The 27,321-nt window shown below is 39.3% G+C and overlaps 1 protein-coding gene across 1 annotated transcript; it reads left to right on the top strand.

Moving 5' to 3' along the window:
- Positions 1-3,681: 3,681 nt before the first annotated feature.
- fzd4 (frizzled class receptor 4) lies at positions 3,682-14,324 on the top strand. Its single transcript, XM_059332191.1, has 6 exons — positions 3,682-4,337; positions 8,508-8,645; positions 9,122-9,511; positions 10,266-10,411; positions 11,030-11,277; positions 12,675-14,324. The coding sequence occupies exons 1-6, from the start codon at positions 4,086-4,088 to the stop codon at positions 13,091-13,093; spliced, it is 1,593 nt and encodes a 530-aa protein (XP_059188174.1). The 5' UTR covers positions 3,682-4,085; the 3' UTR covers positions 13,094-14,324.
- The last annotated feature ends 12,997 nt before the right edge of the window (positions 14,325-27,321 follow it).

Raw genomic sequence — 27,321 nt, forward strand, 5'->3', positions numbered from 1 at the left:
AGCACGATTTCCTTCTGCAACTGATTGCTGGTTTGGTCAGAAATCAAGCTGTGTACAGAAGTAGGAAGAGGAGAAAATACACTCCTTGTGGATTCATGAAAACCAGCACCAAAAATAAGTTATTACCAACAACCTGTATCAGCATTTTTCGTGTATTTTAAAGGGGCCCTATTATCAATCCATCCATTCTTGTCCGCTTATCTGGGGCCCTGTTATGTGTTTCGTTATTTTCTGTCATACAAATCAAGTTTCAAACAAAGTGTAAAACTTATGTAAGGCTTCTGACCATTCTGAACAATCCATTTAACAGTTTTTTCTACTCTTGGCTTGAGTTGACATCAGCTCGAGACAGATATATGGCTTCCTCTGGCCGAGGCACGATTCTGCACTGTCTACATGATGAGGCGTGTTTCGACTGAGTACTTTCTGAGTACCTTTTGGAAAGCGGCTGAGTGTTTTGGCTCTGCCCACTAGTTAGTTCCCCTCGGTCTCCGTTCCCATACAGGTACTTTTGTAGCGGCTAACCAACAGAGTCCGAATGTCACAATAGACCGACGTGGCAGGCAGTGTTGCCAATTTAGTGACTTTGTCGATATATTTAGCGACTACTCAGACCCCTATAGCGACTCGTTTTTTAAAAAGCGACTAGAGACAAACCTAGCGATTTTTTCAGGTCTTATTGGATACTTTTGGGGACTCATTCTTACTCTTCTTAACGAGTAGCGCCGTCCCAAAACACTCACAAGCGGCCCAGTCCTCCCACAGCGGTCTCTCCCAGCTGCAGTCAGCAGAGCAGGAGCTGTTAACCCCTCAGTGTCCAGTTTTCACCAGTCTGCAAATGAATCACGCATGCATGTAATTGCCGCTCAGTAACGGCTCAGAAAGTACCTACCTGAGGCAGGTACTTTCTGAGCCGCTAACTGGTGAAGTTGGGCGGATCCTCTCTCCCAAACCACACCATAGCGGCTCACTAGAGGGGAAAAGTACCTAATGGAAACACTCCTAAGTGCACTCCACTCCACTTTTACATGAAGCCAACAGCAGGGTAACCTATAAACTTTGCTGCTGATGTTGTAAATTTCTCCCAAATTTCCGATCACACGTTTGACTGAGTTTGATTGATTTTAGTTTTGAAGCTTTTATTGGGGATAAACAGCAAAAAGTCTTGTTATACTCTGTTACAGTCGTTCCCCCTGCTGCAGTGATTGGTTGCACAGAAATACAGAGAGCCCAGACACAGAAGACCCTAAAACACCAATCAGAGCAAACTGGGCTTTTTCAGGAAAGAGATTTAAAGAGACAGGCCCTAAAACAGAGTGTCTCAGACTGATTGTGAATAGAGGTGCTGAATCCTGAGCAGTATAAGAAAAATAATGTGATTTTTAACATTAAATAATGTGAACATGTTCTAGCAAAGTAGGCGCTCTTTAACACATCTGTGGCCTTAAATGTACCTTAAATGTACAAATGGCTTAAAAACCCACAGCCCCCTCTTCTCACCAGCCAAATGTCCATTTTAATGGCCCATTTGATTATTAACTCAGTGGTTTTATGGCTTAAAGGGTAACTGCGGTCATTATCCACTCAGTGTGATGGTCATTAGTCTGTCAATTCCAACACGTTGTCTGCTCACCCCTGCTATTCACACTCTACTGTGAAAGTAAACAGAGGGGACGGAGTGTGCTGCTGGCTCGGGCTGCAGCTCCGCACCTCAGTCTCCTTTATATCCCTGCTTGCCTGATTCTTCTTCTCTGTATCTAAAATGAAATTCCTTCATTAATTGGCTTGATGTGTAAAAGTGGATAATAGTAACACTGGTATTTTTCTTCGTTTTCTCTTGGCTCAAATGTCCTTCAAATGGAGCTTTTATTTAAGTTTTCTTCTTTTCATGTCCCCATCCATTCACTTCTTTCTTACACACACACACACACACACACACACACACACCACACCCGATACCCATCAGCTTCAGGGCACACTCTATTGTTTCAGCTCAGTGCTAATTACTTCAGGTTTTGACCCCGGGTTCAGCCGAAGAGCAGCAGAGGGGGATGGTGTGTATGCGAATGTGTCTGTGTGAGTAAAAAGAGAAGTTTGTGTGTGTTGGTGTTTGGGGGTGGGGGTGGCTGGGTGGAGAGGTCATTGCTGCTGCCAATCAATTGTCACACCGGATTCGCCTAAACATCACAGTATAATCCAGGAGGGAAAACATGGCAGCACAAAGAGAGCAGCCAACCAGACTTCTGCAGAATCTTTCACATGTTAAAACATTTATGTGAGTCTTTATCAGCAGCAACTCCCTGGAAATATCTAACACAAACATGCCAGGTGTAGAAATAAGAGCGAGGGAAAGGATTCGTGGTGATGCACAGAATAATCTGTTAGTCTGAACCCATGCTCATTCTTCTTGTCTGCCTCTAATTCCGTCTCTGTTGGTTCTCTGTTTTGTGTCTTTGGGCAGAAGAAGATAGATGGGTTGAGATCAAAAGGCAGATATTTGGGGTCCAGCCGCACTTCCTCATTGTGTGTGTGTGCATTGGTGTGTGTGTGTTTCTGAGTCACATGTGGAATGTCAGTACCAAATGATGTCGCCTAAATGTAACTGTTTCAAAGGGTCAAACTTAAGTAAATAATGCTGATGTGCAGTGGAAAGATCTGAATTCTGACTCAAAATCCATGTATGTTGAGTCAAATATAGTGAGTAAAATTATTTTAAGCATCACTTGCTTTTAAGTCTCTGTTGGTCTGAAATTGAATCCTTTTCTGTTAAAACTCTGGGCAAAGTGACATTAGAAAGCGGTTTCAGGTATTCACGGTATTTGAAAAGGTCTGTGCAGCTCTTAAGTTGAGTTTGATTGCACTTGGCAGCCTCAGAATTGTACAAATCACTTGGAAGAAAACACAAATTAAAGTATCTTCAAGCTTTCCTCCTTAAATATTTGCAACAAATCCAAGCACTTTCTCAACCACAGTTCACTTTTTTACAACACTGAAAAGCCAAAAGAACACTCTTCACTGCTAGTTTCATGCTGTAAAGGAGAAGTCTTCTCCCATGGGTGCCACTAGCAAACAAAACCTGTCCAGTATGTGCATTCATTGCAATGCAAAACAGATTTCCAATGCTTCAGCATCACTTAAGGCCCTACTTTCAATTACAATGTCACGAGCACTTAGAGCTGACAGGCCTTTAGAGAGGGAGAGTGGAACCTGTGGTGAAGTTCCAGACGGGCTTAAAAGACCATTAAGGACTTTAAATATAAAATAAAAACACACTTGCAGTGAAAAGAAAAAAATCAACTTTTCAGATGCTTATTTTCTAAAAATACAGCCAATAAAAACATAAGTAAGCCACATCAGCCAGTATAAATACAGGTTCTGGATATTGTCAGAATCGGTTGCTGATTTTCTTTGCAAGAGGAGAGGAGAGGAGAGGAGAGGAGAGGAGAGAGTGCTTAAGGAAAGGAGAGGAGAGGAGAGAGTGCTTAAGGAAAGGAGAGGAGAGAAGAGGAGAGGGGTAAGGGGTAGAGGGGAGGAGATGAGGCTCGCACTTCTATTTTCCTCTTGGATCCCGCCCTCCTGGTCAGGGGTTGGTCAGGGAAACCCAACTCCAGCGCACGGATTGGTCGGCTCCCCTCTGGACGGGCAAAACAGTCTCTCCTCACAGACACAATAAAGTTTAGAGCTGGACGCTTGCAGGCAGTAGGCGCAAAAACCAGACCGCTGTATCTCGTCGCTGCGCTGCGCGTCTCCACACGGAGTTATTAACGGGAAACAACGCAGCGAGGACTGTGGGATTTATACACATGTAGGGTTTTTTAAAATGCAGTTTAATTTAACTGATTCTTGATTACGCGCAGATCTCGCAATGATTTACTGCAGATTTCTGGATATTTTAACCCGCTGAATGGCTCAGAGTTGGATACTATAGCACTCCAAAACGCACGGACTACACGCGCTCCACTCCTGCTGGACTATAAACACGCGCTGCGGTTTCCAGGGCGACCTAACCTAACTTTGTGTGTTTGAGGAGGATACAAACTGTGCCAACATTTACACAGGGCAGCCGCTCAGCGCTCGCGGTGACCATGCCCGGAATGATGGTGTCGCTCTGCGGGGCAGCCTTGCTCGTCTTGTCCGGGCTGGTCGTGGTGCAGGCTTTCGGCGACGAGGTGGAGGAAATGACCTGCGACCCGATCCGGATCAGCATGTGCCAGGGTCTCGGTTACAACGTCACCAAGATGCCCAATCTGGTCGGCAACGTGCTGCAGTCGGACGCCGAGTTGCAGCTGACCACGTTCACGCCGCTCATACAGTACGGCTGCTCCAGTCAACTCAAGGTAGCTACTGCTGGGGTGATGTGAGAAATGCACACTGATATTAGAATAGAATAGACAGCATGGTATTAAAAGCGCACACTGAGGCTGCTGCGCAAATTTAGGAACACTGATCCTGGACTTAAAAAAGGCATGGCTGAGTCGACATAGTCTGCTATATTTGTGTGTGTGTGTGTGTGTGTGTGTGTGTGTGTGTGTGTGTGTGTGTCCAGAGAGGGGGACAGAGTATGGCCCCAGAGCACATGACAGAGAGCTATACCAGCAATAGGGAGCTGACCAGACTGATGGTGCCAGTGATAATGAGAGGGATAAAATAAGTAGAGGGGTCCCTTCCGTCCCGTTGTACCAGCCTGTCATGCTAATTTCATTGAAAAGGCCCCCTCTGTCTGTTGACATTCTGAGTTCATGCCCCACACAGCAACAGCTGAGTCTTCACTGCTATATACTGTATACTGTCTTGTTAACAATGGTGCCCTCAGTGTCCTAAGACAAATGCTGCTTGTTTGGCTCACGCACCATGTTAGAAAAAAATAGATGTGTTCTCTTCTTAAGATTTTTGCTTTAGACTATTATTAGAAAGACTAGACAGCAGAGATCAAGTCATCAATTAAAGGTCACTTGTGTAAATGTATTAAATCTGTGTATCTGGATATGCGTTTCCTCACAGATGGACACACACACACACACACACACACACACACACACACGCGCGCGCACACACATACCTAAACACACACACACACATACCTAGACATCTGAATCAATGGATATGAAAACAAAAAGTTTCACAAATACTACTTTGTGTCCACTGTCCTGTCTGGATTTTTTTTTGTCCATACATTTAGGAATATATGTAAAACAATATGTTTTACATTTTTCCAATAACCTGTAGTGTTACTAATTAATCAAGATTGTTTTTCTGCAAGTTTCCGTTGTCGGACTTCTCTTGAATAAACAGCCCTGGAAAAAATTATTAGACCATTGTATTCTACAATTTCTTGTTCATTTTAATGCCTGGTACAACCAAATGTACATTTATTTGGACAAATATAATGAAAACAACAAAAAATAGCTGATAAGAGTTTAATTTAAAGGCTGATATCTCGACATTTTCCATGGTTTTCATGATAAGGATTTTGGTTATTATCAAGAAAACCATGGAAAAAGCTGAGATATCAGCTCTTAAATTAAACTCTTATCAGCTATTTCTGTTGTTATCATTATATGTGTCCAAACAAATGTCCTTTAGTTGTACCAGGCATTAAAATGAACAAGAAATTGAAGGAAACAAGGGTGGTCTAATATTTTTTTCCATGACTGTAGTGGGATGTTTGAAAAACTCATCTGTAATGTCTCTTTGCAGAAATTATGAGACGGTTACTTGAGATAATCCACAGACCTTGTTGTGAGCAGATACATATGGAATATATTGTAGTAAGAAAATAGTTCCTACTTGAAACTGCTTACAATAAGGTCTGTAGATTATCTCAAGTAACTGAGTCCTAACATTTGAAAAGAGACATTGCTGTTTGTATTTTTTTGCCGCAAAAGCCATCTAGTCCCATTATATCTGAGAGAAGGCAGACATCTCTATAGCCAATAACTCCAACATTCCACAGCTCACACCAAAACTATCTTAACTGATAAATAACCCCACAGGTAAGAGAAATAAAAAATAATTTTGGGGTCAACTGTCCCTTTAAGAGATATTTATGTGCATGTGTGTGAAACAGCCAGACTGAACAAGGAGCAACTGCAGCATAAAACCAAACTGTCCCACTCCAGCTGAAAAGTGTCCCGTAAGATTAGCTGACCCCCCCCTCCCTCTTTCTCTCTCACCCCCTTTCTCACACACACATGCTAAAGAGGGAGGAAAGGGGAAAGGGAAACCGTATCCCCTAACATTTGCTCTAATGGGAGGCTTCCTGACAAGTAACCAGAGCAGCTTTTAGCAGCGAAGTGACAGCACTCAGGTTACCAACGGTCGGGGGCAACACCCAGAATGTGTTACATTACTGTCCCTGGTATATTTCACTATGAGAAATATCAGGAATGGTTTCCCTATCTGGTGTTTTTATAAACTTTTTGTACATTTGGATTATGTAGAATCACACATTCAAACCTCCACTCACTCTTACACACACATGGAAACTTTGTCAGTTTGTCAAACTTAAAATTTTATTGAATCAAACAGCAAACTACACAGGACAACTCCAATATATGTGGTTCAGTTTGGGAACCAAGATTTTCTATTTGCAGGGAGAAACTCAATACTGTCTTCAGATCAGCCAGTCTGCTCTCTTTGCAGAGATACAGCTGCGCTACAAGCCAGATACTGATCAGAGGACAGTATAACAAATTGTGGTTAAAGGAAGTTAGCTTTGACTCACATAACTGATTTTGAAATCACATACTTCCCCACAGTCAGTCAGTCAGTAAACAGTTTACTGTGTAGAAACATTATCAGCCTGTAGGTATGTAACGGAAAAGTAATTCCCTGATTCTGATCTTGAAATTTTATGCAATTTCTTCATCATGGTTGTAGTTTTCGGTGCACAGATGCACATTTTTTATTTAACTTTAATCTCACAGAAAACAAGCAATATAGTGTTTCAGTGTGTATTTATTTCCCAACCTTGACACCAGTCTTGGATTCATGTTTCACTTGGGCTCAGTTCAAGGGCTGATTTCAAGCTGGGATTTCTCTATCACTGGATCAAGGCTGCAAGCCCAAAAACATTTTGTTCTCATCACGGCCTGTTAAAGTTGGTATTTCTGAAATGAAAAATGGTAGAAAACCCTCCGCTAGGCTAACATGTTTTCGTTGGTTTTTTTTGCTTTAAAAGCCAGCTATCACCCTGTCCAAGATCCTGGAGCATGTGTTTGTTTTCTTTACCTGAAGGTAACCGGTAGAGTGAAATGTACTTTCTGCTTCTGCTTATTTTCATATCACAAGCCTGCTGCAATTTTACACTCCAGCTTCAAACAGAATTCACTGTAAAGGCATGAAATCACCTAAAATTGCAACCTTTTGTAACCCCGGAGCACTTACGCCTTCGCATCACCACCACCTTCAGACTGTTCACTATCTTTATAACCCTGACTTAGATATCTATTTCAAAACCATTGCCATGGGACAGAGAAAACTGAGCCTTGGATTAGGGGGGATTATGCAGCATTACATGGCACATGCCCTCAGTGTTGTCAAGTCCACAGATTGTTTTTAAAGACGTAGAGTTGTGTGTGTAACCTTGGAGCAGGTTAGTGTTGGCCGCAGTGTCTTGACTCAAGACGTGGAGTTTCTTATTGGAAGTGAAACTAGAGACCCACCACTAGAAAATGTGATGCAATGCACTGAAAGTAAAGGCAGAGAAAGCAGCAGGATAGTGAGAGGTATATGCAAGTAGATGGAGGATCCACATGTGGGAGTAGACGGTGTAGCCACCTACCAGCTGTAATCCTGTTGTAATATGTAGAAAGATTGGCCCACAGGGTAATCGCAGCTGTTTCCACGTGTTTAACAATGACTACGCCACCGACATGATTTAGTTTGCGTTAACTTCACTGGAACAAAGCTCACAAAGCACTGCACGGAATTATGCCATAATATTGAATAACTGTTGCACTCTGATAGCACTTTCAGTTAAAATTGGTATTGGTATACTGTCATTTTTCACTCCTAAATATGCTTGTTTTTTTCCCTTCATAAAAAATACAATGGCTTTTACTGAATATCTACATAAAAACACTCATCAACAAATTAGAGTGTTGATTTTATGATTTTACGATTTAAAGTTTTTATGTGTATACATGCATATTTTATTTTGTGCGGGCAGTACATTTTATTTATTCTATTTTATTTTATTCTATTTTAATTTATTTTTTCTTATTGTATTGACTGTTCTGTTGTTTATTTCATCTCTTTTTATTGTGTTAGCTATTTATTGTTGTGCAGTACTTTGGAAACCTTGTGTTTGATAATATTGTGCTATATAAATAAAGTTGATTGGATTGGATTTGACGAAGCTCAATTAATGTCTTTTCTGTGCTGCAGTTGCTCTTTACTAAATGCTATGAAATCTCACATGAATAGATAATATTTAGTATGTTTAATACAATTCTGCCAAGAGCAAAATGTTCAACTTGTGGTCTTTTCTGTCCATTTATCTACAGTTCTTCCTGTGCTCAGTCTACGTGCCAATGTGCACGGACAAGGTTCCCATCCCCATTGGTCCGTGTGGCAGCATGTGTCAGTCTGTCAAGAGAAAATGCCTACCGGTGCTCCACGAGTTTGGCTTCATGTGGCCTGAGGTGAGTCACATCATCACGAGAACATCCTGCATACATAACTTTAGGACATAGGGCTGGGCGATATGGACCAAAAGTCATATCCCGATATATTTAGGCTGAATATCCATATACGATATATATCCTGATATTTTTATCGCAAAGTGAAAGCAAATGTTCAGTCAAAGTCAAATAGCCTATGAAATAAATTAGGCCAATCTTTTTCTGAAATAAATATATTTATATGGAAAAAGAATAATGAACATTATATAAGAACCAAATATGACAAACCCTAGTAAGGGCAGCATTTATATATAAAGAAAAAAAAAGTGAACTATATCGATATATGTGATATGGTCTAATTCCATATCACATTTAAAAAAACCAAAGGCTTAATAATAAAGGCTTTATGTAAAATGAGCACAAAATGTTATCACAAGTATGTGTCACAGCCTTAATAAGCAAACAACATGCCATTTCCTATCATGCCTCTTCCCCAGGTGCTTAACTGCAGCCTCTTCCCACCACAAAACGACCACAACCACATGTGCATGGAGGGCCCCGGGGACGAGGACCCGTCGCCCTACCAGCCTGTCCGCCATCCTCCCCACCAGGAGGAGTGCCAGGCCCTGGGGTCTGCCCCTGACCAGTACACGTGGTTAAAACAGACAGAGAGTTGTACTCTGCAGTGCGGCTACGACAGCGGACTCTACAGACGAGGCGCTAAAGTCTTCACAGACGCGTGGATGGCGGTGTGGGCCGTGCTGTGCTTCCTGTCGACCACTCTGACGGTCCTGACCTTTCTGTTGGACTCGCAGCGCTTCTCCTACCCTGAAAGGCCCATCATCTTCCTGTCTATGTGCTGTAACCTGTACAGCGTTGCCTACCTGGTAAGATTAAGGATCATATTGTCCCAGTGAATGCATTTGTTTTGGTAGACCACAAGACTGTACGTAAATATGGGTGACACGTTTCAAAAATGAGGCCAAAATATCCCCAGATGTGGTATATTTGAATTTAAAATGTATTATCTCAACATGCTAACGTAACTTTGTCCCAAATCGGACATCGTTCGGCTAAGATTCTATCAAAATTTCACATTAACTACTCATAAATTATCATGTAATGCTTCCAATTAATTAAATGGTGTGCAACTAAAGTCTAACTTCTTATCTTTCGAACCATATATGGTTTTAACCGTGTACGTTAGGCTCGGGTTTAAAGCTAAATCTTGCTTTTACCAGATGAGTATGCTTATTGAATTCAATAAAAAAAAAGTTGCATTTGCACTTCAGGACAGAAAAGTTGACCCTGGATTGATTAATCAGGTCACCCCCGTTGAAATGTATGGGAATTTAAGCAAACCACATCAAATCCAGATATCAGTCAAAACATTAATCACTAATAATAATAATATAATAATAATAATAATAATAAGATATTTGATTGATGGTTTTGTTTTTTATTCAGCACTAAATACAAAGTGTGCATCATGTGCTCCTCTGAATGGAAAAGTCAGATTTTGAGTCTGGTTGAGAATGACAGATTGTGGCTTTATGTCTTTTTCTTGTATTAAGAAAAAACTGTCTGTCGGTTTTCTTCCTTTCTTTTCTTCCAACTATCACTTCCATTCCTTTCCTACAGGTACGTTTAACCCTTGGGCGGGAGCGTGTTTCCTGCGACCTGGACGCCACCGCAGTGCCAATTCTAGTACAAGAAGGGTTAAAGAGCACCGGCTGTGCCATCGTCTTCCTCCTGCTCTACTTCTTTGGCATGGCTTCCTCACTCTGGTTAGTACAAACAAACACAGACACACAAACACTCTGTATCGTATCAATCTTTCATCGCTTTGTCCTATTGTCATCAGCTGTTGTGAATGGAACAATTGGAACACAAGACTTGCATCCTGTTTTCTTTAAAAGTCTGACTATCCTGTCTCATAACCTCTGTACTAGATGGATTCATTTCCACATACAAAAGCAGCCTTTGTGAAAAAAAAGGAGAAAAAAAAGTGTGCTTTTTGAATGCGTGCTGCACTACAGTTGCAGTGGAAGCACACTGCTGTCACAGCGCTTTTTTCTTCCTTTTCACTTTGCCCTCATTTTCCTGTTTGTCTTCACCCTTTCCTTTTGGAAGAGCAGCGGACTGAAAAGACAAGGACTTTACTCTGAAAACATAATCACAGCCTTCTGTTATGTAACTCTTCATTATCTCATCATGAGCTAATTACAATCTGGGGGGGTTTATGGAAAAGTTAAGGGCAAAGAGTGCAAAGGTCAGCATCTTGTTTCCAGGAAATCTGTTGTTTTTATTCACAACCAGCACACAAAGACCATCAGGGAACTGAACATATCATCAGTGTTTTGCCTCTTTTCTCACACTTCCTGCTTTTTCTCTCTATTCTTCAGGTGGGTGATCCTCACCCTCACTTGGTTCTTGGCTGCTGGACTGAAGTGGGGCCATGAGGCGATTGAAATGCACAGCTCCTACTTCCACATAGCAGCCTGGGCCATCCCGGCCGTTAAAACCATCGTCATCCTCATAATGCGGCTGGTGGATGCAGACGACCTGACGGGGCTCTGCTACGTTGGCAACCAGCAGCAGGAGGCTCTCACAGGCTTTGTGGTGGCACCGCTGGCCACATACCTTTTAATAGGTAACTACACCATGATGATGCATTCAGTTTATCCATTTGTATGAAGTATTTCTAGAAAAATAGTGAAGTATGTGTATAAACAGTTTTTTGACTGGGAAAGAAATGTTTTGAAATCTCACCTGTCATTATGTACGCAAAAAAAGTGTACGAAATTAATATACAGTCATTGAAAAAATGATTAGACCACCCTTGTTTTCTTCAGTTTCTTGTTCATTTTAATGCCTGGTACAACTAAAGGTACATTTGTTTGGACAAATGTAACAACAAAAATAGCTGATAAGAGTTTAATTTAAGAGCTGATATCTAGACATTTTCCATGGTTTTCTTGACAATAACCAAAATTATTATCAAGAAAACCATGGAAAATGTCTAGATATCAGCTCTTAAATTAAACTCTTATCGTTACCATTAAATTTGTCCAAACGAATGTACCTTCAGTTGTACCAGGCATTAAAATGAACAAGAAAGCAAGGAGAAAACAAGGGTGGTCTAATATTTTTTTCCATGACTGTATATATGAGTATGAGCCTGCAATAGGTTATTGTTATTTATTTATTTTTTTGTTTTTATTTATTTTTCAAGTTTTTATTCTATTTTATTTTAACTGAGAAGAGGCTATGTGTGCTTGGAAAGGTCCAGGATGAGGGTAGGCACTCTTTGGGTTTGTGCCGTTGCATAAGGGTTCTGTGGTGATGTCTGCAACCCACCCAACCCGTCTTGAAACATGGACCCCCGTCTCATTTCCATGTTTTGTGGATGACACTTTTTGGCTATTTAAACACTACATGATACTAGGTTATTTATTTTGAAAGTAATGTTATTATACACTTGAGTCTATAGACAGGACTAATTATCTGAAATATACTAGAAGCAAAAGTAGCCTACTTTTCAACACCTATTACTATAAGTCTACATGCCTCGATGATGTCATTGTTTACATAGCCGGCCTCTGTTTTTAAGTTCAAACTGAGATAACACATGACCGGAATTTCTCCTAAGATAATGAAATCTTCCAGGTTACACAGACCAGCACCAGCAACTTTTCTAACACAAACCCTCTCTCAGACCCTACATTCATTCTTTGAAATGTATAATCCTAACTAATTTTATTGCTTTATGTAACTCTCATTATAATTTCTTGATCTGGTGATCCTTACAGGTGCATCTAAATAAATTAGAATATCATGAAAAAGACAATTTCCAGTAGTTCAAGTCAAATAGCTCCAACTAAGTATTGGTTGGTAATGTCATATAGATGACATAATTTTCAGAGGCCAACATTTACATATTAAACGTACCTTTTTGAATTGAATTACTGACATAAATAAACTTTATATGATATTCTAATTTATTGAGATAGACCTGTATATGACTGTTTTTCCCTTTCTCAACCACAGGAACTCTGTTCATCTGTGCTGGCCTCGTGGCTCTTTTCAAGATCCGCTCCAATCTACAGAAGGACGGCGCCAAAACAGACAAGCTGGAGCGTTTAATGGTGAAGATCGGAGTGTTTTCTGTTCTCTACACCGTCCCGGCGTCCACCGTCATTGGCTGTTACCTCTACCAGCTCTCTCACTGGGGGGAGTTCAGAGCCAGCACACGGGACTCATACGTGGCATCAGAGATGCTTCGAATCTTTATGTCACTGCTCGTAGGCATCACGTCAGGCATGTGGATCTGGTCAGCAAAAACCCTCCACACCTGGCAGCGCTGCTCTGCCCGCCTGCTCAGGGACAGCAGGGCGAGCCGAGGGGGCAAGAGGGCACCAGGCGAGGGCTGGATCAAACCAGGGAAAGGCAACGAGACAGTGGTGTGAGGAGAGAGCGCGGGAACTGACAGGAATGGATTTCTACCTGCTTCTCTGTCACTTACAGAAACTCACTCTGCCGAAGGAAAGACGGAGAGGACAGAGAACAGAGATGAGAGGGAGTAAGAGTTTCTCAAGGAAGCCACTGGATGTAATGGCACCATAGAAGCTTGCTGAGAGTCTGCAAGCATGCCTCACCCCCTCTAACTGCCACTAACAGGGACTAAGGAGGAGAAAAGTGGAGGACTGGGTCGTACATAAGTAGCAAGTAGCCTCTCTACCTCTGTTAGACTTCCTTTGCCCAGAGAGAAAGAAAGCAAACAAATGAAGGAGAAAGAGAGATGGAAAAGGCAGAGCAAAGGCACCACTATGCAGACCAGATACACCAATAAGCTGTGTAGCACCACGTCTACCTCTCTGCCTCTCTCTTCTCCAGAGCCCTCAGCAGAAAAGACCTGCTGGATACAGTTACCTTCATACCGTTGTGTCTTTTAAGGGACTTTAGAAAATTAGAATTTTACACTGGAGGGTCCTGGTGCAGACATTTTACAGATGTAGGTTGAGGTTTCCCAAAAGCAGCTGAGTATCTGTGGTTTTTTTAATGTCCAAACAAGAAATTTTAATGAGATACCAGACCAAAAGTTATGAAAACCTTTAGTAAACATATACAATATGGCCTTAAATACAACTTTTTGTAAGTTATTACTTTTTGTACAATATAAAAGAGCAGATTTTTGGGGGAAACCAGCTCTAAGCTGTTATAATGCACTATATTTCTATACAATATGTGAAGTGCATTACCAGGGACAGCAGTGGTGTAATAAATCATCACACAGTATATTAATATGCAGGTTGGTCAGTTTGCATTGTGAACGCTGCAAAAATAAATAAATAATGCAGTTAAATTCACAATCACATTTCCTACAAATATTGTGAAGAGCAGCCAGAGAAACATGAAGAGAGATTTTTTTTTAATGTTTCTTGTACATTAAAGTCAAGTCTGTGGAAGCTAAACTCACACCGCAAAGAATCCTGGGAGTTCCCCAGATGTGCCTTTTATTGACCCGTAAATGTGGAATCGGTAAGGCGCCTGGGAAATGTAGGCCTGTGATTTTTACCTCAGTAGACTATGAGAAGCTCAGCTAACTTCCAATGATGTGTGCAGTCTTTGTGGAAACCCTGTACTGTAAAGGCTCTTGAGTTACCAGGAAATTAAATTATTCCCTCTGCCCTCTTTCCCAAACATGTTGAAAAATTATCAGGTTATCAGACAATCACTTGCCAAAAAACATATTATGCAATAATAAAGAGCGGTCACAGACACATGCATGTGCACCTATAGTGAATGCAGGTACACACACATAGGAATCTGTTCCCACGAATCTCATACAGCAGCAGTTATGTTCACGATCAGAACTAGAAGGGCACTTGGACAGCACAGACCTCAGCCAAGATCAATTTGCTCCTAAATGTAATAAATTCTTCTTTGGCTCTACGTTTTAATGAAAATCAGCCAGTAGTTTTCCATAATCCTGCTGACAAACAGACAAATCCAACAGATAAGATAACCTCTTTGGCAGAGGTAATGATGTGCAACTCGGCACAACTTGATGCGCAGAAACTGGTAATGGAAATGCAAATCAGCACGGCATGGCTGGGCTTTGTGTGGCCAAAAGTGCAAAGGGAAAGGCACCATTGAACAGCACTTGGAGAGTGAAGACCTCTGCCTATGCCAGGGGTAGGCAACCTGCAGCTCTGGAGCCACATGTGGCTCTTCAGGCCGTCTGCAGTGGCTCCCTGCGGCTGCGACAAACAAATTATACCAAATTACATGTATTTTCTAATTCTTTACATTTTCATTTTCATTGATTGTTGGTGCAGGCCCAAAGCAATTTGTATTCTTCAATTATAAAAATGTGTTGCTTATATACGGCATTACATTTACTGTTATTCTTACATTTTTAGTCAAATCAAATGTGCACCATGTGCAGCTTGGGATAACCTCTTAACCTCTAAATTTTGCCAACATCAAGTCTAGTTATGAGCTTCCCTTCGATTCCAGATCTCCTAAGATATTTCTTCGGTGTCCAGCCTCTCATTTGCACTTGGGTCCTGGCTGCATTCTGACAAAATCATACTAATAAATGCTCATTATGATGGATTAGTATTATTGGTAGGGTAATTTAGACTCAGTGGGCTGTTTCATCTTCATTATAAGACTCAAAATAAGGTTCCATTACGATATTTTCTCTTTTTTTGACCTACAATGGCTCTATAGTTAGTAAAGGTTGCTGACCCCTGGCCTAAGCCACGCCCTAATTTAAAGAAGTTAGTTAAAGAAAGTAATAGGAGTGTACCTGCTCGGTGATTGAGATCTGCATCAAAATAATGGGTCCTTCATTGGCACGTGACACACTTCCACCAAGTTTCTTGAAAACTGAACTGAAAACATAACCGCCTTGTCGCCATATCTGCCAAATTCTGTCTTCTTTTTGAATCCCTTTGGTTCAATAAGGTCATCACGGAAGCCCAATGAAACTGGCACTATTAATAAGCGTATCTGTTCCGCCTGCATATCTGTCCATCTGATGCTCTCATTGGCTCACTGGCTGCCTGTTTCTTTTTAACCTTGTCTACTGCATCATGGCTCATTTCCCAGACAATCAAGTCATCCCTGGAAGAGATTATTGTATATTACATTTCATGGATGATAGAAAAAAATTTCTATTCAGTGTTTCTAGTGATGCATTTTGTTGATAACAGGCATCTCCCAATATTTTAATCCTACAGTTCCTCTCTATAACTGCTTATAGGATGTACTATAAGCTTTATCTCTATAACTTATTCCTGGTCTTACTTACTGCAGCGCTCACCAAATGCTCCTGTGTACAGTATATTTGCCTGACAATCTATCTAGCAAAGCTCTTGCGTTTCAGTGAGTCTTTGAATGTATAATACGTGGGGTGTGTGTCATATTATAACTTCTACATTTAAGTAGAGGCAGGAAAATTAGATTTGATATATGTATAAGGGCTTGAATCATTTGGAGCTTTGTGTGTCATTTGAAACCAGATAGTGCCTCACACAGCCTGTCACAGGTATTTGTTATCATAATGTTTAGAATGGGACTTCTAAAGTAACTTTAAAGTGTGGGCGGACTTTTCCCCCTAAATATCCCAAATGTAGCAGAACCCTGACTGCATACAAACCTACTTTTGGTGGTTTTGGTGAAACCTAGAACCCTGAAAAAACAGTGTTTCTCAAGTCAGCATACCATGACACACTTATTAAATTTCCATAGTCAAACAAACATTACATTGAGTTAAAGTGAATTAAATTAACCTCTGACCACCTCCCCTCTGAGCTAATGCAGTTTTCCTCTGAAATGTTTTGGCTGTCTACTCTGGTATGACCATGCTGAGCTTCAGGTGACATTTCCAAACAATCACTGAACATTTGTGCCATGAAACATGCCAAGTGTGTGTCGTGGCCTAATGAAGATTGAGAACCACTGGTAATATGGATTTTTTTAAATGCCTTTTGAGAAGCCCAGATATGCATCAATGTTGGGAGGTCAGTTCCCCAACAGAGATCGCAGCCTTTAAGGTCTAGACTGTTCCTTTTTGTAGAAAGCTTGTTGTCTTGATGATGTCATCAATGTATTATAAAGAAATTGCTAATTTATCCTTGTAAAAAAAGTGACAAATTTTTAAAAACTTGTTTGTTATTTAAAAACACTTTTGTATCAGAAGAAGATGATGAATAAAAACTTTTTGGTTTCCAATATGTGGATGCAATTTGTGTGTGTGTGTGTGTGTGTGTGTGTGTGTGTGTGTGTGTTTTAAGTAGCAATAGAAACAGGGCTGCAGCCAATGATTCTTTTTCTTTTTATTATTAATTCATGTGCAGATTATTTCACGATTTGCTGATTAATCTTTTGCTCAAAACAAAAAAGTCTGGGATGAAATCTTGGAAAGTTTTGTTTTGCCAACTTACACTTCAAACCCAAACCACACTGGGCCTTACACTTACACTCAGCTGAAAAAGTAGTGCAGGTGACCGTCACTGCTAGCTTCAGACAGACACAGTTGTTATTTTCAAGACCAACACCTGGTTGTGTAAGTAGGAAATGTACTTATGCCCATATGTGCATCCATGGGTGTGTTCTTCTTCAAATATTGTGTGGTCAGGTGCACCTGGCTTTTAAGGGAATGGGAATGGGAACAACCCCTTTTCCCCTTGCACCTTACTTTAAAACCAGATTATGCACCGTTTAACTTGCAAAAGTGGAGTTTGAAACACACTGTTGGACACTTTTACAACTCATCTAAATAGGGTCCATACTGTTTTCTGTCATATTGCACAAAGAAAAGGGAAATTTTCACATTTGTTTGGTGTCTTTGTTTGTAAAATGATTCGGAAATAATCAAATTAGATGCTGATTAACAGTCAGTTGCCCTCTGAAAGCTACGACTGCATTCATGACTGACTGAATTCATGAATAAGTTCTGTTCTGTGTCCAAGTTGCATCTGAAACTTGTTTCCTCTCAGCTGTTTTAATGGGTTGAACAATGCTGCCACCTCTTGTCTGATGGGACAAATTAAGCATCAGCACTTCATCAGGAGGCACAAACCCTACACATCTATACAGCAGCGGCTCTTTTTTTTTCATTTTATTTTTTTTATCTCACATGCATTTATTTTCAACAGTTACTTTGGGTTAGGTTAAGAAATGCTTCATAACCACTAAATTTGTTTTGAATCCACAGTGGAAACACAGTGATTATACTGTGTAAACATTACTGTACCATCAATCACATCTCATCAGCAATGAACTTACATCCCCCCCCCCCCCCCCCCCCCCCCCCCCACACACACACACATTCACTTACAGTACACACAGAAACAGTCATACAAACACACACACCTCCTCTCGCTCCAAATTAGCTGTAATTTGGTTTTTACAATTACACTTAATGCATGCAAGGCTGTAATTTACCGGTGCAGGGGTAAAATTGCATTTGGAGAAACTGATTAATTCTGTGCATGCCTGAGTGTGTTTGTGTGTGTGTGTGTGTGTGTGTGTGTGTGTGTGTGTGTGTGTGTGTGTGTGTGTGTGTGAGTGTGTGAGTGTGAGCAAACGAGCGAGAGAGAGAGAGAGAGAGAGAGTCCAAATATCTAAGTCTGCAGCTCAGATTGCCTTCCTGTAATTTACTGTGAGTGAATTGAGTGTTTGTTTAAGAACTCACTCAAAAGCCTGAGGTAAAGGGAAAGTGACAGCATCTACTGCTCTATTGTTTCCAGATGTGGCTGCACACACACACACATACAGACACACACACACACACACACACACACACATAAACTTACACACATGCAGTCCATGCACAAGCAAGCATGTTCACAAACTGACATGCACATTCACACAAACACAGATCGAAAGAGGCGGAGTTAAAGGAGTTCAATGCTCTCAAATTCATACCCTAAATGGAGGTTTCTGTATACGACTTTGTGTGTGTGTGTGTGTGTGTGTGTGAGTGAGTCAAAACACACAACTGAATGCCACGGGTCATCTTATCTCCTCCTAGGCAGCAGTTTCCACGTTCCTGTGGTTATTGAGAGTTTCAGAAACTTGTCACACATACACATCTTTAAAAGCTCACAGCTCAACCTAAATGCTTATTTTTCCAACCTTAAAAATAACAGAAAACTACACGTCTGACTATAATTCTTACTCACACATGACAGATTTCATATTATAACCTCTGGCTATCCACTCTTGTGGTGACACTTGGACACAACCAGCTCACACTGTAAACACACACACACACACACACACACACACTTAGTAACACACACTTTGTTCCACTCTGTTAGCAAGCAACAAGTTAGTATTCATTTTTCTACAAAGCTGAAATGTTAAAGAGCTCTATTTCGAAATTCCTTGGACTAATATTCCTGGGAATGCATTTTCAGAGTTGGGTTCCCTTGTGTGTAATTGTGCATACAGATCTTTGTCTATCTGTGTGTGTGTGTGTGTGTGTGTGTGTGTGTGTGTGTGTGTGTGTGTGTGTGTGTGTGTGTGTGTGTGTAAAGAGGAGAAAAATATTAGAATAGAAAGTGAGTGAGAGAGCGGGAGATATGCTGAAATAAGGACAATGAGACAGAGAAAATCAAGAAGAAAAGATGAAGTGAAAGCAGAAGAAACAGAAATGGAGAGAAAAGAAAGTGAGAGGGATTGAGAGCGGAGAAGAGGGAAATCTGTCATCCTCCAACAGCAGAATGCTGCAGCTGTTCCCTCTCAGCAATGTTGAAATCATTTTCCCATTCTGCTCGGCGTCTACACCGTATGAATAGTTCTGAGTAATGACCACCACTAGGGATTCTGGGTGACGTAGTTGTCTTGGCCTGAGAGCCAATTTGGTGCAAGAAGGATTTGTAAATCCCGGTTCTCAGGCCAAACAAGCTGACGAGTGGAGACTGAAATCTAAAAACGCGGCCAAGAGAGAGATTGGAGAATTATTCACCATCAAGCTGAAACAGAGAGCCCTTTATACATGACAGAGGCTGTGAAGGATTGGATTTATTTCACAGCAAACAAAGACGTACTGTGTGTTTATGGTCAAGTCAGATATTTAAAAATGCATGTTATTTTAATGTCAGAGAACAATCTGTATATGTTGCCTAAAAGTTAATACAACATATTATGTTTTTCTATACTGAAACTACATTATATCATAGAAATTAGGGCTGGGCAATATATCGATATGAAAAATATATCGCTATATTTTTAATTGTGATATGGAATTAGACCATATCGCATATATCGATATAGTTTTAAAAAATCCCCTTTGTTTATAAATAAATGCTGCCCTTACTAGGGTTTGTCATATTTAGTTCTTTTGTAATGTGTTTGTAACATAGGCTATTCTTATTTAAGATTTTTTTTTATTTAAATGTGCACTTATGAGCTTTGATTTTAAAATAAACAAATAAACGGTTTGAATAAAATTACTTTTGACATGTCATATTTGTCTTTGACTGAACATTTGCTCTCACTTTGCGATAAAAATATAATACCATCGTATATGGATATTCAGCCTAAATATATCAGGATATGATTTTTGGTCCATATCGCCCAGCCTTAATAGAAATGCTAAGAAAGACTGATTAAGACTGATTGCCCTACAGGCATGGAAAAAAATATTAGACCATTGTTTTTTTCAATTTCTTGTTCATTTTAATGCCTGGTACAACTAAAGGTACATTTGTTTGTACAAATGTAATGATAACAACAAAAATAGCTTATAAGATGTTAATTTAAGAGCTGATATCTAGACATGTTGCATGGTTTTCTTGATAATGACCAAAATCATTATCAAGAAAACCATGGAACATGTCTAGATATCAGCTCTTAAATGAAACTCTTATGAACATTTTTTGTTTATCATTATATTTATCCAAACAGATGTACCTTTAGTTGTACCAGGCGTTAAAATAAACAACAAAGCAAGGAGAAAGCATGGGTGGTCTAATATTTTTTTCCATGACTGTATATATTTCTCACAGTCATAATATCTCATGAACTTTCATTCCCAGCTAAAAACAATATTGGACTGAAGCTCATAAAAGCTGCTCCTACGACATGACAATTTGCTGTTAATGTGTGAACTGTGCTACTGCGATCTCAGTTACAGCACAAAATAAGAGTGCCTTGTCCTTTTGTCTCCACTAGATGTCACTCTCTGTCCAGACTGTCCAGTGATTGGAGGCATATTGTGTGGTTTCCTGAACCAATTATGAAAATACCACTGTATGAAGTACTGAGTGGTGGTGTTTTTTATTTTTATTTATTTCTATTTTATTATTATTTATTTTTTTAACCCTCTATGGTACGCAATATGATGCCAGTTAGGAAAAAACTATTTGAAGGTTTTTTTCCCCTTATAATAGACTAAATAAACACAATCTGAAGAAATTTTATAATTTTTTTTGTGTTGCCTTTTGCCATGTGAGGAAATCATAAGCAAATAAGACATGTAAAGTTCACTATAATAGTAGACTACGGCCTACAGAGTAGAGTAATAGCCTGAACTTTACTTTACTGCAACCAACATAAAATATAGCTTTGTTAAATTGTTAAGATCAAAACAAAATTATGATGAAAGGTATGCTTTTGAACATAATATAAATACGTAAACACACACTACCCATATCTCATGCTGCCATGCTGATTCCATAATGGTTTGTTGTTGCCTCGAGGCAACAGTTGCATTTTAACAAGTTTCCATTATTTAATTAGAAAATACATTGTATAAACTATCGAAAATGAAGGTTTACTCACCTATTCATAGGAATATATTTTTTCCAGATGGAAAAGGGCCAGGAAATTATGTTTACAGTGATTTTTTGTGGCGCAAAATGTCAAAGCTGTTTCCTTTGGAAACATCTGCAAAAAAGACTTTCAATATGGCCTCCTTGCTATTGGTTCCCTATGGTCTTCCCTCTTTTAAAGTATTGCATCACTCAAAAAGATGCATTGTAGAAATTTAACAGGCCAAAAATGGATATGTTGCCTGAGGGCAACACAGTACCATAGAGGGTTAAGAAAAATAAATAAAGACTGATACAAGTGTACATTGTCCTGCCACAACAGGTAAAACAAAACCAACAGAAGAGTGATGGAAATGCTAATCATGTGCGATTGTACCCGCCCACACCATTCTGAGAAGAGGTTTAATTAAGTAGCATAAGTGAAAACACACCGTGTGGGTGGACTATGGGTGTGCAGGGGCTTTAAGTTTTAATATACAAAATATATGAGCACTCGTATAAAATAATATGTGTTCATCCATCTCACAAGGTGCATAAAGAGCACTCAGGGGTGCAATTTTATGTGCATAGAGACTGGGGACTGATGAAGGAGAAGAAAATGTGTTACAATGAATAAATGTGGTGTACCATGTGGGAGAAAGGCTGAGTGATTCCATGTTATTTCAGCAGGACATTTGTCAAGTTTAGAAATGTCAACCGGTCAATATTGTTGCTTTATCGCTCTCTGTCGCACTGTCATGGACAGAGAGAGAGAGAGAGAGAGGGGAGGGAAATACAAGTTTAAACTATGAGGGGGAGGAAAGGAAAGAGAAGGAAAAGAAGTGGGGAATTAGAAAGAAAATGAGAGTGGCAGTGTTGTGTGGTTATGCAAAAAAAGTCAGAGAAGAAGACGGAGGGAAGAGTCCAACAAGCAGAACAGAAATTATTCCATTGTTTTCCTCAATCAGAAAGCCAGTTTGGCAAGCCAAATGACTGGAAATGACTCATACAAACATAATCTATCTCCAAGAGCCCGTCTGGGTTTGTTTCCTATTAGTTTTTTTGTGCTCAGAGACAGCCGAAATAGAAGACATAGAAAGACCTGGCTGCTGTGGTAGGTCAGTTTGTTGATGCCAGGATTTGTTCTGCTGGTTTGTGGTTTGTAAGAAAAACAAATCAATTGGTCTCATTACTGCTCCCAACTGTCTGCCCTCAAGGGAAGATTCTAACTTTTGGTCGTTTTGACTTTGCCGTTACAAACTTGATAGCTTGACTATTTTACTTAAAGTAGGGCTGTTTTTAATATTTTCAAATGAAAGCCTGTTTCTAATAGAGATATTAAACATATCATATGATTGTATGTTTCTATGAATTCTCCTCATTTATTCCATAAAAGTCAAACCTGAAGAAATTGGCTTTTCTGCTTTCGTTGTTTTGTTTTTTTCTTTATTATTTTTTATTTATAAAACCTCATAACCCCTTAAATGACGTCATCATGTGTTAGCCTGCTCACAATGACAATGCTAACATGCTGCAGTTAACTCAATGTTATTCTTAACATATTCACTCTCTTAATTTAGTTTGTGCAAATATCTGCCAATAGAGAGCAAACAAAATGACATATTTTTGTCAGCCAACCCAAAGTTAGCATCACCACGAGGTCTATTGAGAATTAGCCTATGGGATTTTCGCATTGGATTTTGGATCATTGCAGAAAATAAACTCTGTGGCAAACACATGTTTCTGATGCTTACATGTTTTGTTTAGCAGGATCATCTTTACAAATCAATGCAGCCGACAGAAGTACAAAACATTATGCTATAGGGAACTACACCTCTGTCACATGACTTCAACGACTGTTTCAGATGGACCCCGACAAGCTCACCAGCGGCTTGGAGAAGTTAACAAAACTGTAGCCTAGTAAAGTGTTTATTAACCTAATCTACAAGAGTTTTCTAGAGCACTGAGAAACATGACTAGAGGCTGTGGGGCAGACACCCAGTCCAGAAGGATGGACACTGGATGAAGACAGCCAGGTCTGGCTTCCTGTGTGGAGCATTCTACCAATTGCTTCAAAAGCCTGCAGTGAACTGGTCAAGTGTGGTTTTAAAGGTGCAAGTGTCTGTGGTGCAAGGTGCTCATGCAAGAAGGCACACTGGAACTGCACAGATCTTTGTGGTTGTAAATGTAATAAATAATAAAAGTGAAGCTAATAAAGTTTAATGAAATGTATGCATGTTATCAGTTTTTCAGAATATTTGCACGACTGCTTACGAACTGAGTTGGAATTTACGTGAATACATAGCAAAAATGAACATATCTATTTGATCAAATACTCATCTAGTGATATTTTCAATAGCTTTAATGGATTCCTTGACCCAGAAAATGTAGATTTTGACACCAAGATTGACCTTCTAAGTGGCTTGGAAGATATATTGGTTCTCATAGATTTTATATGACTGCCATCTCTGATCCACAATCTTGATGAAGTGGCTCCCACCAAAAATGTAAACTTGTGGTGATAGAGAGCATGTGGAAAAAAATTGGTGCTTTTGTCCGGCGTGTCCCCTTTATTTAGCTAAGTTGCCTGACTAGAGATTATCAAATTCATCCTGAGGAGAATGTCGACATGGACCAAATTTCATGTTGATTTACCCCGTAGCTGTCATTTCAGTAAAAAAACACACATGAAAACCTGCTGATGGTTCTCCAGCCCAAGTCACAGGATCAGCAAAGTCAGAAGGATTCATCCTCTGGTGAAAACGATTATCCGAACTAAATTCATCTTTAAATCTCCAGCGGTTGCGAGGCTAAAAACACAAATCCAGTTGCTTTGAGCCTTCATAGACAACAAAACCTCAGTTCAAGTTTCAAACTCAGTGTCTCTACTATAACATTTGCAAACATCTACACAGTTTGCGAATGGATTTATGTGTTTGGATAGCTTTGTGTGTCTGAGTGTTGTGTTGGCACCTTATTTGCCATCTCATTTTTGAGTCTTTGTGGTTGTTTCAGTGTGTTTTTGTTCCCTCATGGGTCAGTGACTTTGTACTGCCAGTTTCAAACTTGGGATGGCTGAATAGCAATGAGACAATTAGCCAAAGCCTATGATCCAGGACTCACTGTGCCCGGCTTATTAAAACTGGTCCAACTCACTTCAGCTGCACCCGTCACACCGATATGGAAATTAAGTGGCTTGCACACGCTGTGCACCCAAACACACAAATATAAATATTTATATATATATATAAACACATAGATACACACACGGTAACAAATCAAAAGTCATCAGATAAAAAACAGAAGGCAGAATATGAGGAAAGTGATGAGAGCAGGGGAGAAAAAGAGGCCTGGAGGGAGAATGATAGTATCTGTTTTTCTTTGATGTTTTATCAGCCACATGACTAATAAACATTTGACCTGTTTCCAAGAGTTTGTGCTCCACTAAAAAAGATCAGAATTAATACAGAATCCACCAAATATTTGATAACTTCTTTACTCTGAACTTTATCTACTGCTAATTTGTTGCACTCACAATTAAAGTTATATGTGTCAATGGAATGTGGAAAACAAAAAAAAAAAATTGCATTGATAATAAAACTGTCATTTGTAAAAGGATTGACAAAGAACTGAATTGCAAAATACACATTTTCAACCAAAACAAACAAACATTGTCAACCTGGACACATGAATGCTAAGTGAAACATTTTTAGGTTTAGGATTGGGGACATTTTTGGAGTTATTTTTAACCTGTGGCACATATCCAAGAGGCCATTTTTGATAAGTACTGTATGTCACAAAAGCTGCCTCGGGAAATGCAGTAGTGTCAGCTTTTCATTTGAACCAGCTACAAAACTGGATAAAATTAAGAAAATAATTAATCGAATAGAGTAATCAGGTGTTTTGCACTGTGTATGTGTGTGTGTGTGTGTGTGTGTGTGTGTGTGTGTGTGAGATCAATAGAGAAAACGTGTTATGGTTATTTACTCAGCTCACTTCAATCACGCCAACAAGCTGTTACACCGGGACACTCGAATAGAACGAAGCCATTGTTAATGATATCAGTAACACCTGTGTTTTTCCTACGTCGACAAGTCAAAATGTCTGGTGTGAAAATGGCTAATGAAAGTGAATTGATGAACAAGTCTGCTTTCCTTTTTAAAAAGAATAAGCTGAAATGTTCATGTTAAGAAACTAAGATATTGTGAGTTTACATGCAAATTACTACTATTTTTTATTTAAACTTTTTATCAAGGTATTTTTAACACCCTGAAATGAATGCCAGCTGTTTGACTGTCAGAATAAAGGTCTGACCAATGTCGGATTTTTCAGGCAGCTAGCATTTTTTTAAGTACTTTATTTCTAAAGAATTTCCCTATTTCCCAACATCAAAAACAAACATACAAAAATGCAACAGTACAAAGAGAAAATAAATAAAAATGATAAAAATAGTAAAATAATAATAATAATAATAATAATAATAAAACTTTAATGTAAAAAAAAAAGAAAAGAATTACTTACCAGTTCATTGAAAGAATGCATGTATTTTTTTTCTTTTTCAAAACTTTATTGAGAAGTTCCAATTACAGTCAGAACATTCATGTCGAAAGATTAAACAGAATAATAATAATAATAAAATTAAAAGGGAAGGAGGAAAAAAAAGAAAAAGGCACGACATATTACATTTCTCCAAATATTTCTTGAATTATGTTAACAGTATGTATACATTTGTTATTATCAATTGTTTTAATACATTCAAGGTAGTTATTGAATTCAATTTCAAAAGCAGGAAAGAAAGGTCGACCTTTGGAAAATGTGGCTTTGTGTATGTGGAATTTCGCCATTAGAATAATAAAATTTAAAAAAAAGAGTGCATGTACAAATCAGTGTACACAGCAACTATGATGTCAGTGAGTAAGGTTAGAAGGCAGAAATACTTAACTCCCTGGAGCCTCCATCATGTGAGGTCTAGGGAGACCCAATACACAAGGCAGAAAACTTAAAATCATTGCAAATAAAACAAAACGTGTTTTTGAAGCAAATACAGGACAGGCAGCTACCATTTTAAAAGGGAAAAATTACCACTAAGGTGGCCGATATAGTGACTTTTTAAGATGGAATAAAATTTGAACTTTTCTATAGAGGTGGGGGGAAAAAATCGATACAGCATAGTATCACGATATTTTGCGCGGCAATAATACATCGATTCATTGCTGCCAAGTATCAATATTTAGCGGGCCGCCGTCAGAATTTTCACTGTTTTTTTTTTTTTTCCATAGGTCGTAGCAGGTTCACTTTTAGGAATATACTGGAGATACTGGGATCACATGAAACTAGAAGATCTAAGGAATCTATACGCACTATGTGCATCAGGATTTTGTTCAACAACTTATTTCAAAGTTGTCTAAATAATGCTGCAAGGTTTTTAATGTTTCCTTCAAAGAAATCCAGAGCAGTGAAGCTTAAATTTGAGAAAAGTTTGATAAAAATGCTGCAGTTGTTGTCGTCCATACATGTTTGATATCCATTGAGTTCAGTTTGACTGAATACTTCGTTGGTCAGTCTGTGGGTTTGACTCTCATTGTGGAGAAATAAAAAGACTGAAGTGAATTTTCTCTTATTTGAAAAAACAATTCTTGATTGAATTTCATTTTGTGGACTCAAAATGCAGTTAAACAGTTAAAATATATTGTATCTCAATACTCACCATATCGCAAAATCCCTAAAATCACAATATAATCGTATCATGACTCAAGTATCAGGATAAAATCGTATTGTGGGGCCTCTGGGGATTCCCCACTCTACTTTTCTATTTGGCTTTTGTACCAATATGACAATGCAAAGGTGCGGCTCCTGAACTGTACAGCTCCGAAGGCTGTACAGTTGGGCTCTATTCTCAAATCAAATTTAATAAAATTGCAGTA

This window comes from Centropristis striata, chromosome 4, assembly GCF_030273125.1.
Source record: "Centropristis striata isolate RG_2023a ecotype Rhode Island chromosome 4, C.striata_1.0, whole genome shotgun sequence".
Taxonomy (NCBI): domain Eukaryota; kingdom Metazoa; phylum Chordata; class Actinopteri; order Perciformes; family Serranidae; genus Centropristis; species Centropristis striata.